The sequence below is a fragment of the Vitis vinifera genome, chromosome 7 (genome assembly GCF_030704535.1).
Source record: "Vitis vinifera cultivar Pinot Noir 40024 chromosome 7, ASM3070453v1".
In the NCBI taxonomy this organism is placed as follows: Eukaryota; Viridiplantae; Streptophyta; class Magnoliopsida; order Vitales; family Vitaceae; genus Vitis; species Vitis vinifera.
The window spans coordinates 16,226,683-16,239,370 of record NC_081811.1 but is presented as its reverse complement, the minus strand read 5'-3'; the positions used below and the strand labels follow the sequence as shown (position 1 = coordinate 16,239,370).

The following is a 12,688-nucleotide window of genomic DNA, read 5'->3' as shown; positions in this document are numbered from 1 at the left end:
GGTCCTATACAATCGTGTGTTGCATGTTATCTTACCAGTTCTAACCTCAGCATTCACTCTAACTTATGTTCTTGCTTTCATCCCTATGTCCTCATTATGATGGGTGGATTATTTGATCTGGGGTTTGAATAAAACGAACCGAGCCGAGTCATATCTGTGGTTTCGGGCTTATCTTGTTGATAGTTTGTGGCTCAAAAGTCCAAAGAAGAGCTAGATGTAAGCGGAGAGGGACCTTTGGAGCATTAGTTACATCGCCGTGATTGCAAAAGTGGAGAATATTGGCTCATTACAGAAGTTGAAGGAGATCATGGATTTGTGCCTTGACATTATCAAAAAGCTTGTTGACAATCGCATTGGGGTTCTAAGGTTTCTTTGTTTTTCATGATTGTCGATGAAGGGATTGGCCCAGTTCTTAGATCTTTGCTGTCGGAGTGTCTTTCTATTATAGGCAGAATTTGAGACTAGGTTTCACTATTTTTCCCATTCCACCACCCCGTCCATTAAACTCATTTCTCCAACCCTCTTCCAGCATCTTCCCTTGAGGTCCACTTTCCATCAAGGTCACTCTCCATTACCGCCGGCCATCCACGCTGTCAATAGCAGCCCCCCCACCCCCCCCCCCCCCCCCCCCCCCCCCCCCAACCTCTATTCCTTCATACCGTCATGGCCATCATCGACATGAAGGTCCTATCCCCCCGCCGGCTTGCTATCTGTTGGCCACCCTGTTGTTTTTTTAAAAATAAGGTGGCAGCACCTCTGGATCTTCGTGATGGATGTTTTGGCTGGTGGGCTTTGTTGGTGGGCTCCCAAAGCCCAAGTTGCATGTTTAGATTAGTTCACATGGGCCTTAAGCCCCATCCTCCATGTTCGGGCCAAGTATACAGCCCTCTCGAGTCTTTTTTCTAATGTTATAAATATGTTTTTCCTATGAAGATTTTAAAATCAACTATACAAAATATCATTTTCGAAATAACTTCCTAAAATTTAATTTTAAATTCGGTTTGCAAAATTTTGATTCTTGAAAATTCAATCCCGAAAATTCCCCTATGCAATTATACTCGTTTAAATATCATGATTGTTAATTATTATTATTTCATATGTATCGATTTATCATCTTTTAAAAATCTCATTCATTAGAGTCTAATCCTTCAAAAATTTCATGTTTTAATTTAAATTTTCAATTCTAAAAATTTCACAATTAATTTAAACCTTATTTTCATCAATTAGAACTATCCTCTCATATTTACTTAGTTATTTAAGGTCTAATCTTTCAAAAATCCCATGTTTTAATTTAATTCTTCAAATATTTGTTTAAATCTCATTTTCATTAAATAGAGTCAATATCTCATATTTATCTAGTCTAATCTTTTAAAACAATCTCATGCCTCGATTTAATTTTTCAATAGTTTTTTGAATCTTATTTTCATCAAATAGAATCATTATCTCATACATATATAGTTATTTAAAGTCTAACCCTTTTAAAAATCTCATGTCTTAATTTAATTTCTCCATAAGTCGTTTAAATCTCATTTACGTCAATTAGAATTATTATCACGTATTTATCTAATTATTTAAAATTTAATCCTTCAAAAATTCCATGTTTTAATTTAATCTTTCAAATCCTAAAAACTCTACAATTCAACTCAATCTTATTTTCGTCACTTAGAGTTACAATCCCGTATTTATTTAGTTATTTAAAGTCTAATCCTTCGAACATTCCGTATTTTTTTTAAATTTAATTTTTCAATCCTAAAAATTCTACAATTCATTTAAATTTCATTTTTATCAATTAGAATCATCATCCCATATTTATTTAAAGTCCAATCTTTCAAAAATCTCAATTTAACTTTCAACCTTCGAAATTCTATTATTCGCTTAAATGTTATTTTCGTTAACTAGAATTCTTATCCCCTATCTTTTTATTCATTTAAGGTCCAACTCTCCAAAAATTCAATGTCCTAACTTAATTTTCAAACCCCTAAAAATTCCACTATTCTTTTTATTCCGTTTAAATGTTATTTTCGTTAATTAGTATTATCATCCTATATGAGTTTAGTTATTTAAAATTCAATCCTTCATAGATCCAATGTCCTAACTTAATTTTCAAACCCCTAAAAATTCCACTATTCTTTTTATTCCGTTTAAATATTATTTTCGTTAATTAGTATCATCATCCTATACGAGTTTAGTTATTTAAAATCCAATCCTTTAGAGATCCAATGTCCTAACTTAATTTTCAAATCCATAAAAATTCCAGTATTCTTTTTATTTCCATTTAAATGTTATTTTCGTTAATTAGTATCATCATCTTGTACGAGTTTAGTTATTTAAAGTCTAACCCTTCAAAAATCCGATGTCCCAACTTAATTTTCAACCCTAAAAATTCCACTATTCATTTTTATTCGTTTAAATGTTATTTTCATTAAGCAGAATTATCATCCTATATTTATTTATTTATTCGAAGTCCAATTCTTTTAAAAATCTCAATTTTTCAAAACTTAATTTTTAATCTCATAAATCTCACTATTCACTTTCATCCGTTCCAATATCGTTTTGGTCAATTAGTAGTATTATTCCATACTTACCCATTTATTTCTCTTAAAAATCTCAATCATTAAAGTCTAATTCTTCAAATTTCCGATTTCTAAATTTAGCTATTTGAAATTCCAATTGTCCTATCTCCGAACTTAATTTTCAGTTTCCCATGCTCCAATTCCCGTATTTATCCCGCTACTTATTATTATCATTATCACTATCATCTTATTCATTATTTCTATAAATTCTGCCTTCGAATGATTTCCAAGATCTCCAATTTTTATACATCAACTTTCGTAATTTCTACTTCTCAAATAACTTACGATTCTGATCTCTTTCAAAATTTAACTCCCGTAATCCCAATTTTTGTAACTTAATTTTTCTTAAAAATCCCGAACTTTCAAATAATTCTTCAAAATCCCAATTTTCTTTCAAATTTAATTTCTAAAAGTTCTCATCTTACATTTAATTCCTAAGAATCCAATTTTTAAATAATCTCTAAGATTCCGATTCTCAAATGAGTTTCAAAAATTCAGTTTTCCTTCGAACAATTTTAATCTCTGTTTAGTGATGCATGTGATATGTTTTGTGTTCTATATGGTGTACTAACCCTCTCTATTGATAGCGCATGGTGGCTCGTTGCTCAGGTATGTACCCATTTTCCCTCTAATCGTTGTCTATGCATGTCTCGATTCTTATGTGTGCATGATCATTCAGGATATTCATTGATTTACTCATCAATTGCCACGTTAGCTTCATTTTATTAGTAGAGACCCGACTTTAGGGACTTAGAGGGGTGTTATGGTCTTCACCGTACCTTCCCGATAAGTAATCTGACCCTCGAGCCCGATCCGGTTTTTTGTAAATCACCTTTTCCAAAATAAGGAGTCGCACTTAAGGTTTTCTTTCTTATTTTGTTTACCCTTTTTTTAAAAAATAAAACAAAAATAAGTGACAACTCCAAGTCATTTTCTTAATCAATAAAGATCAATTTTCAAATCAAAATCAAGTTCGCCATCGAGTGGAAAACGCATGAGCCAAAATGCGGGGGTCCACACAAGTTAAAAGTTTAGTTGCTTTGTCCAATATTCTTTATTTATTTTAGATAAATATGAATAAGTCAAGAAAATGAATATTATGTTAAATGTTAATAATTTTTTATTTATTTTATACATATTTTTTGTAGGTTATATATTTTATATTTAGGTTGGATCTATAATTTTTACATGCATTCCCACTCAATTTTATTTTATATTTGATTTATTAAAAATTAATTATTTTAAAAATGATTTTTATTCTTTTATTTGAAAATTTTGATTTTCATTTGGGGATGCAATTTTGCATTTCATGATGCTATTTTTATTCAAAGCTAGAGAGAGAGAGAGAGAGAAGGAAAGGAGTTTATGTAGCACAACATCAGATTTTTTTTTTTTTTTTTTCATGAGGACAAAAGAATAATAGTGAAAATATGAGAAAAAAAAAAGAATGAACAAAATTGTAAAATGAATAAATAAAAATAATATAACTAAGACAGGTAAAATAAAATAAAAAATATAAAAAGGAGCCCCATAATAAAATCGTATTACATATGAAAATATAACTAAATAAATATCAAATAGAAAAAAAAAATATAAGACAAAAATAAAATAAAAAATGGATGGACTTGCATCACATCATTTGGTACAAAACTAGGTCTAGATCAAAAAAATTTATACCTTAATTATATGTTTTATACGGAAATTATATTTTTTGTGTTTTGGTCATATTTTCCGTACCTTATTACATTAATCACTTTTATTTTTATCTTAATTACGTCACGCTTTTTTTTTTTTTGTTTATCTTAATTACTTCGTTAGGTGATCATATTTTTTACAATTACATTGGTCATACCTTAATAATATTTTTTTATACCTCCCTTATCTTTTTTCTTACCTTCTTATTTGCACTTCTGTTATATCTTTTCCATATTAGTACCTAGATTATAGTTTTTATATCTCAATAACTTTGTCAAATTTTTTGCAATTTAATCACCTTATTCTTATTTAAATTATTTTTTAAAATCTTTATATTTTGATTACATTTTGTTGGAAAATTGGTGAATGAAAAGAAAAATCAAAGAACATGTTTAATGAAAAAGACACAACCTTTGGAGGGGACACAATACTTGATTTGCAAGGATATAAATAGGAAATTGTCCTCTTTATATCAGTTTTAGAGTCGCATCATGAAAGGTAGACACTATTTACTGTTGCAATAAAAAACAGGTCCCAAAATTCTATATTGATCATATTTTGTTTACTATTATATTATTTCCATACATTATTTTATTTTTTTTAATTTTGTATTATTATTATTATACTCTTAATTCCTATATATTGTGAGGAAGAAGGTAATGTCATAGAAATTATCATTTACTTAAAAAAATCGTGGACTAGCGTTTTCACATGTATCTTCATTTGATAGTAGGATTCATTTTTTTATTATAAAAAATTGATATTTTTTGAAAATTTGGAATTGTTATTTTTTTATTATTTATTTTTAAAGAAAAATATAATAAAAAAATAATATGAGAAAGTTAGCAGAGGATTAAAGAGTTAGTTAGTGACTCGAACACTTGCCGGTATCTATGGGAATCAAACAATCAAACCTATGACCATGTGCTCATAAGACTCTATTAAAGAAATAAAAGGGAATTATAATAATGAAATTATAATAATTAATTATAGATATCGGGAAAAGTATAACACATAAATATAATAAGTCAAGATGAAAATCAAGTCACAAAAATAATACGACACAAATGTCTAGAAAATTGCATAAATTGGTTTATTAAATTAGTTGAAAAAAATATTTGATTATTTTTAAATATTACAACATTTTTAAGAAATTTCAGAAGAATTTATTTACATAAAAAGAGTTCAATTATTTATTTTACAAACAAAGTTTCTATTTATTAACAACAAATGTTTGTTTTAATCAAACTTGTTTTCTTCTTATTTTTATTAAAAAGATTTATTGAATTCAATTTTATTCTAAAAGAGGTTGAATTTTATTTTTATTTACAAGATGTGATTTTTGTTTACTTTGTTGAAAAAATATGAATTTTTATAAGTTTATTTTCAAGGAATATTGTGATTCAATTTTTATTTATAAAAGCGATTTTCTATAAAATCAAAGAAAGATATGTACAAATTTATTTGGAAAAAGGGATTTCAACCCAATTTTATTAAAAAGGATTTTTTTATCTAAAAAAAATATTTTTTCTACCAATTTATTGAGTAAAAGTCTTCAATCTAATTTCAATTTTTATTTAAAAGGTTTTTTTTCCAACTTTTGTTTATGAAAATAATTTCCAAATCAAATTTTATTATTTAGAAAGAGATTTATATATATATATATATATATATATATATATATATATATATATATATATATTACCATTTTATTTAAGAGGATTTATATATATAAAAAGACTCTGATATTTGTTTTCAAATTTGGAATGATTCTAGAAAGACAGTATTTAATTAGAGGCAAGGATATACGTTGATGACATTGATCTGACTGCTAGGATTATTCAATGGCATTAGTAAATAACTAATTCTGCATTCTGCTCATGCAACCTTTTAATTAGAGCTGACGAAGTCGATTCATTGAAAGTACGGATCATGTTATCTTTTTCAGTCAACAATGGTGGTATTGGCCGATTGAGTGGATTTAGTAGCTTCTGTTTGTGAAGAATTCTTCAAAAGATCTAGTTATAGTGGGAGCAGCGGTATCACACCAACGTTGAAGAGAAGATGGAAAAGGAGTATAAAATGTGATTAATTAGTGTCCATTTCAAGATGCAATCTTTTCTTTTTAATTAAACAACTATGGATTTAGACGTTGCTTTTAAAATTTATTTTCAAAAATTGAGTTTGTAAAATCTTTTTATACCTTAAATCTCTTTTAAACAAATTTTAAAATCATTATTTTTTTTAATGTAAATCTTTAAGGATTATTTACACCTTTAAGGCATTGGAGGGTACCAATCACAATCTAGAACTAACAAGGAGAACAAAGATCTAAAATGCTTTCTTGTTCTCCAAATAATATGAAAAAAAATTGAAAAGAGTTGCTTTGAAAACAAGGAAAGAGTAAGAATAAGGGTTGTCTTCTTTGTTCTTAAAAGTAAAAAATAATTTTCAAAAACACCGACAAATGTGGGCCACTGTTTTTTATTATTATTACCACGGCGCATGACTGATTCCACTTGGAGTTCAATCTGTTGAAAAGAAACGTTATTGACTATGTTTGTTCCCAGAAAATTTGAAGGAAAATGAAAGAGAAAGAAATTACAAAAGAAAAACAGAAGGAAAAAAAAAGTGAAGGAAAATAAAAAAATAGATTAAAAGTTAATAAATTATTTTTTTTTGTTACTTCAAACTCATTTTATTTATTTTAACTCATCAATATAAAGATTAAATGATTTAAAAATACATAAGTTTTTAATTAGTTTTAATCATATTTGATTTTCTTTGATATTTTTCATAGGACAATTAAAAAAAAAAATCATTTTTCTTTGCATTTTTTTTCTTTCTTTAGTATTTTCCGGAACGAAACATAACCTATAGAACTTTTGGTTTGTATCTATATCTCCGTGCCTTTCTCTCATTCAACAAACACAATCCGCGTAACGTCTCAATTCATCTGAATTTTTTCTCGTCAACCCACGTAAATTTTCAATCAACAGAAAAAGAATGCAGCTGAAGCGGTCTCTCTGCTCACGCACACGTATTCTGTAATCAATTTGTTTTTCACGCACCGAAGTAGGATAATCCGTACGCTTTTGGATTCCTCCTATAAAGTGTTCCACATTTGTCTCCACCAACGCCCAACCCATTAGTACTGCATGCCCCAAATTCTTACGCCTGGAGCCAATACAAGAAGATCAACATAAATACCCTTTGCATTAATATAAGGCTCTTTTGTTCAACTCTTTAGAGCAACTCGTACCACTCCATTTCTACCCCTTGCTCCACACTGCAACTAGAACATGAAGTTTGGGAAGGAGTTCACGTCACAAATGGTTCCGGAATGGCAAGAAGCATATATGGATTACAATCTTCTCAAGGCCCTTCTAAAAGAAGTGGAGCGTTTCAAGCTAAGGAACAAGCCACCAGCCACACCCGCTCGGCTAATGCGAAAGCTAACACTTTACAGAGCTTTCAGTGGCCTAACTCACTTTGCAAGGAACGGCCACCCCACGACCTCCTCTGAATCTGATGTTGAAAGCCAAGCTATTCTCGTCAATTCAGTAGAAGAAAATGGCTCTGCAGGCTATGAAACTACGTTTCTCATGTTAGGAGAGGAGGGGGCAGAATACGAGCTTGTGTACTTTAGAAGACTTGACGATGAGTTCAATAAAGTTAACAAGTTTTACAGGTCTAAGGTGGAAGAAGTGATGACTGAGGCAGCATCATTGAATAAGCAAATGGACGCTTTAATCGCTTTTCGGGTCAAGGTGGAGAATCCGCAAGGTTTGTTTGATAGATCGGCAGAGATGACTCGCCTTTCCATGGATGTTGCAACTTCAACGGCTGCTTTATCGGCTACTACTCCATCCGGGGCTAAAGCAAGCAGTAAGTGCATGCTTTACTTTAAGCGCTCTTTTATTCTGTTTTATAGTGTTCTTATTATGAGAACACTTCTGCAGATATAGATAATAATTTCAAATAAACTAGTACAATTGGGGTTGTGAATCTTATGAAAGGTTAATTTGGGTGTCCAATTCATGGTGCTCAGGAAGAGAAGTTCACATGGATGCAATAGATCAAGAAGGTGGATCAATCAGCAACCATGAGCAATCAGATGAACCAAGTGAAGGAGCGCCAGTGAAGGAAAAGATCCAAACTACCAACCATAGCATTCTAAAAGAGAAGCCAAATAGCATTAGGGCCACTAGGCCAGCTCCATTACAGATACTTAATCGGGTGAAAATAAACAACACTGTGGAGACTCCTCGTTCCACCATCAAAGGATTCCTTAATCCTCAGCCAACAGCTCTAAACTTCACAAGAGAGAATCTGGAAAGGGTTGAGCGAAAACTTAAGCAGGCTTTCATTGAATTTTATCATAAGCTTCGCCTTCTAAAAAGTTACAGGTACAAATGCTATTTTAATTATTATTCAGTTTGGCTGCTTCCCTGTCCTTAACTTAAAAGGTGTTCTACACTGATCCTAATTATAATGATCATGAACAAACAGCTTCTTGAATATTTTGGCTTTTTCAAAGATCATGAAGAAATACGATAAGGTATGTACTCTCAAAAGCACTTCTTTACCTTTACATTTATGGTCTGCTTTCTAAATTACTGTCAGAATTAGTTTCAAAAAGGTTGGCTTAAAACATGAACAGGTTGGAGAACAAAAGAACATTTAAGTTTTTTCATTCCTCATTTCTAAGGGTAGGACAGTAGATGGTTTCTCTTTTTAATCCATATTTTGCCCCGTTTTTGCAGATTACTTCTAGAGATGCTTCAAAATCTTACTTGAAAATGGTGGACGAATCCTACCTTGGCAGCTCTAAAAAGGTGAGCCTTTTATATTCATAATATGCAAGAGCATACCCTTTAATTGGGTGGCAGCTGCTTTCTCATCCAATGCATCATTGTCCTGAGCTAACATATATTATAATTGGGAATATGCATCTATCTATAAAGGTTAGCAAGCTAATGGAGAGGGTGGAAGCTACCTTCGTCAAGCATTTCTCCAACTCAAACCGTAGTAAAGGGATGAACATCTTGAGGCCCAAAGCAATGAAAGAAAGGCATAGAGTAACATTTTCCCTAGGTAAGATTTCTAGTACTGCAATCTAATTTGACCTTCACAAAATAAATGGAAAGAAAAATACATATTTATTTTAGCATTGGAATGTTCTATTTCTCAATGTTAAGTCTTTTCTTGAATTTGTTTATTTCAAAATTTTCAGGTTTCTTTGTTGGCTGCACAGCAGCTCTAATAGTGTCCCTCATTTTGATCATACGTGCCCGCCATCTCCTTGATCTTAAGGAAGAGGGAGCACAGTACATGGAAAACATGTTTCCTCTTTACAGGTAACTGAGAGAGAGTACTCCTCTGGTGATTCTTCTTCTTCTTCTTCAGCTTATTCTGTAATTCTTCTGCCTCACTTAGCCCATCTTAACCCAACAGAATTTCAATGATAAGTACTTGGAAAATAATTAAGGCTTTTGAAAAGCTGGTGCTGGCAACCAACTTAGCACTAAACCCTCCATTAAGGTTAGCACAGGCTGCAGCAAATAGCAAGGCTCTGCACATGACATTAGACTGAAATTTTCCACACTATTATCCAGCAAGGCTTGTGTATGTGTGTGAATATAAATCATAAACACTTACTGAATCTGGTTACTAGAAAAGACCCCAAAGGAAAGCATTTCTAACTTCAGTTTCAATTCCCTGAAAGACAGAAACTTTATTTGTTTAAAAGGTCGTTTTAAACTTGCAGCTTGTTTGGGTTCATTGTTCTGCACATGCTCATGTACGCTGGGAATATATACTTCTGGACGCGATACCGTGTCAATTATTCATTTATACTGGGTTTCAAGCAAGGAACTCAATTGGGCCACCGAGAAGTTCTCTTCCTTGGTTTTGGGCTTGCAGTGTTAGCACTAGCGAGTGTGCTGTCAAACCTGGACTTGGAGATGGACCCAAAAACAAAAGATTACGAAGCAGTCACTGAACTCATTCCCCTGGGTTTACTTTTGGTAAGATAATCTAATTCATTCCATATCTTGGCCCCCATCCGACTACCAAAATATGAATGCACCTCAATGATTTCTTTCTTTCTTTTCTGCAGCTTGTGATTGCCATATTGCTCTTCCCGCTGAACATCATATATCGCTCCAGTAGATTCTTCTTTCTCACATGTTTGTTTCATTGTTTTTGTGCACCTCTCTATAAGGTAATAAATGGAGGTAGAGTTACAAATTTAAAGACTTTAACAAAATGGAGCAAAAACAGTTTATTTAGTGATATGTGTCTTTCATCTGCAGGTCACACTCCCAGATTTTCTCTTGGCAGATCAGCTAACTAGCCAGGTTTATATAGTCTCTTGCCCCATATATGTGAAACGTACAAATATTTTTATTCAGTTTGAAATAGAAGCGTTGAATATTATTATTCTGTTGCAGGTGCAAGCATTGAGAAGTCTGGAGTTCTACATTTGCTACTATGGTTGGGGAGACTACAAACATAGACGGAACACCTGTAAAACAAATGCTGTGTATAATACTTTCTACTTCATTGTAGCTGTGGTTCCATACTGGTCTCGCCTTCTTCAGGTATCTTCACCATTTCTTTTTTCTTCCAAAATTGATGTAGTGACTTGAAAAAAATAATATTAGAATGATCCACCGAGGCCAATTAATCCAGTTATTCCAACAGTGAAAACATAGTTTACTAAGGTTGGCTAGCACCTCACAGAGAGTTCCATTATCTCCATTGCAGTGCCTCAGACGCCTGTTTGAAGAGAAAGATCCGATACAAGGTTATAATGGGCTAAAATATTTCTCAACCATAGTAGCCGTTAGTCTGAGGACAGCATACAGTCTTAACAAGGGAATGCGTTGGAGGATCGTCGCCTGGGTTTCCTCAGCAATTGCTGCAATCGCTAGTACATACTGGGACCTTGTTTTTGACTGGGGCTTACTCCAAAAGCATGCTAAGAACCGCTGGTTGAGAGACAAACTCCTTGTCCCTCACAAGAGTGTATATTTTGGAGCTATGGTACGAATTGGAAGGAAGCTACCTGGCATCCTCATTGGTTATTAATTTAACTCTCAGGATTAATAGTCATTTAAATCTAACAATGCTAATATAATATTTCAGGTTTTGAATGTCTTGCTGAGATTTGCCTGGTTGCAAACGGTGTTGGATTTCCAGTTTTCTTTCATACATAGAGAAGGCTTAATTGCAATTGTAGCCAGCCTTGAGATTATCCGTCGTGGCATATGGAATTTCTTCAGGTAAAACTTCTTCTAAGAGCCAAATTGGGAACCATAGACATCAATTCAGTGGGTTGACATGATGCTGACAATGAGACTTGATTTACTTCGTTTCCAGTGATATGCTTGTGTTAATTTGTATATTGATCAGGTTGGAGAATGAACATTTAAATAATGTTGGCAAGTACCGGGCATTCAAGTCGGTTCCACTACCTTTCAACTACGATGAAGATGAGGAGAGGGATGGGTAGCTTTGCCTCCACAAGAAAAACTTGATCATATGTGACCCTATAATTTAAGAAGCACAGGCAATACTGTTTTGAGAAGTAGAATAAGAGCCAATTGTGACTGGCTTAGAAGCCAGATTACCAATGCCTGTAAATAAGATTTTCTTATTGTATAAACATTATATACACCCTATAACTGAATTTATAGCCAAAGCACGGTTTGAAATTCCCCCATGCATAGAATGTTTGTGAATTAACCTCATATGAAAAATACTTACACTTGAGTGTTCTCAATTCTAATTCCAATCGATGAAGGGATGATTGCGAGGACCACTAATCTTCCACTCACAATCTTGGAAACTGTTCATATTGTGTTTCTCTTTTTCATATATATATATATATTGGAAACTGTTCTTGCCTTTATTTATATTGAGTTAGGTCGAGTCAATTCATTTGGGCTCTCAACCCATTTCCATTCATTTACATGTTACAGAATTTATAAAATAAATATTCTATTTAGTATTAACATACAAAATCTTTGATCAATATAAATTATATATATATATATATATATATATATATATATATATATATATATATATATAAAAGAAACTGCTCTTTCATTTTCTTTATTTATTTATATTGAGTTGGTTCAAGTCGAGTGAACCCATTTGGGGTCTATTTCCATTCATTTACATGTTATAGAATTCATAAAATAACATAAATTTTATATCTTAAATATGTCCAAAAGAAAATAATTTATAAATCTAAGCCCTAACATGTCATTTGAATATACTTATTATTTTCTACTTTTAAAAATAGAAAATGATAGTAACTTTTACACACTTTTAAACTTATCTTAAAAAATGATGACTTTTGAAAACTATTCAACAACATTGATTTATTAAAAAGACTTTAGTAACTC

The 12,688-nt window shown here is 31.8% G+C and overlaps 1 protein-coding gene across 1 annotated transcript; it reads left to right on the top strand.

Annotated features, from left to right (window-relative positions):
* Window positions 1-7,570: 7,570 nt before the first annotated feature.
* LOC100855113 (phosphate transporter PHO1 homolog 3) lies at window positions 7,571-11,854 on the top strand. Its single transcript, XM_003635508.4, has 13 exons — window positions 7,571-8,156; window positions 8,320-8,677; window positions 8,781-8,829; window positions 9,035-9,106; window positions 9,236-9,365; window positions 9,505-9,628; window positions 10,039-10,297; window positions 10,390-10,494; window positions 10,586-10,630; window positions 10,724-10,873; window positions 11,040-11,318; window positions 11,421-11,557; window positions 11,688-11,854. The coding sequence occupies exons 1-13, from the start codon at window positions 7,571-7,573 to the stop codon at window positions 11,785-11,787; spliced, it is 2,394 nt and encodes a 797-aa protein (XP_003635556.2). The 3' UTR covers window positions 11,788-11,854.
* Window positions 11,855-12,688: the final 834 nt, after the last annotated feature.

Bases quoted from the DNA above. Each gene is read 5' to 3' on its own strand.
- LOC100855113 (XM_003635508.4), top strand. From the start codon at position 7,571: ATGAAGTTTGGGAAGGAGTTCACGTCACAAATGGTTCCGGAATGGCAA. The intron at 8,830-9,034 runs GTATGTACTCTC...CCGTTTTTGCAG, and splicing joins TCATGAAGAAATACGATAAG to ATTACTTCTAGAGATGCTTC. The intron at 9,629-10,038 runs GTAACTGAGAGA...TTAAACTTGCAG, and splicing joins AACATGTTTCCTCTTTACAG to CTTGTTTGGGTTCATTGTTC.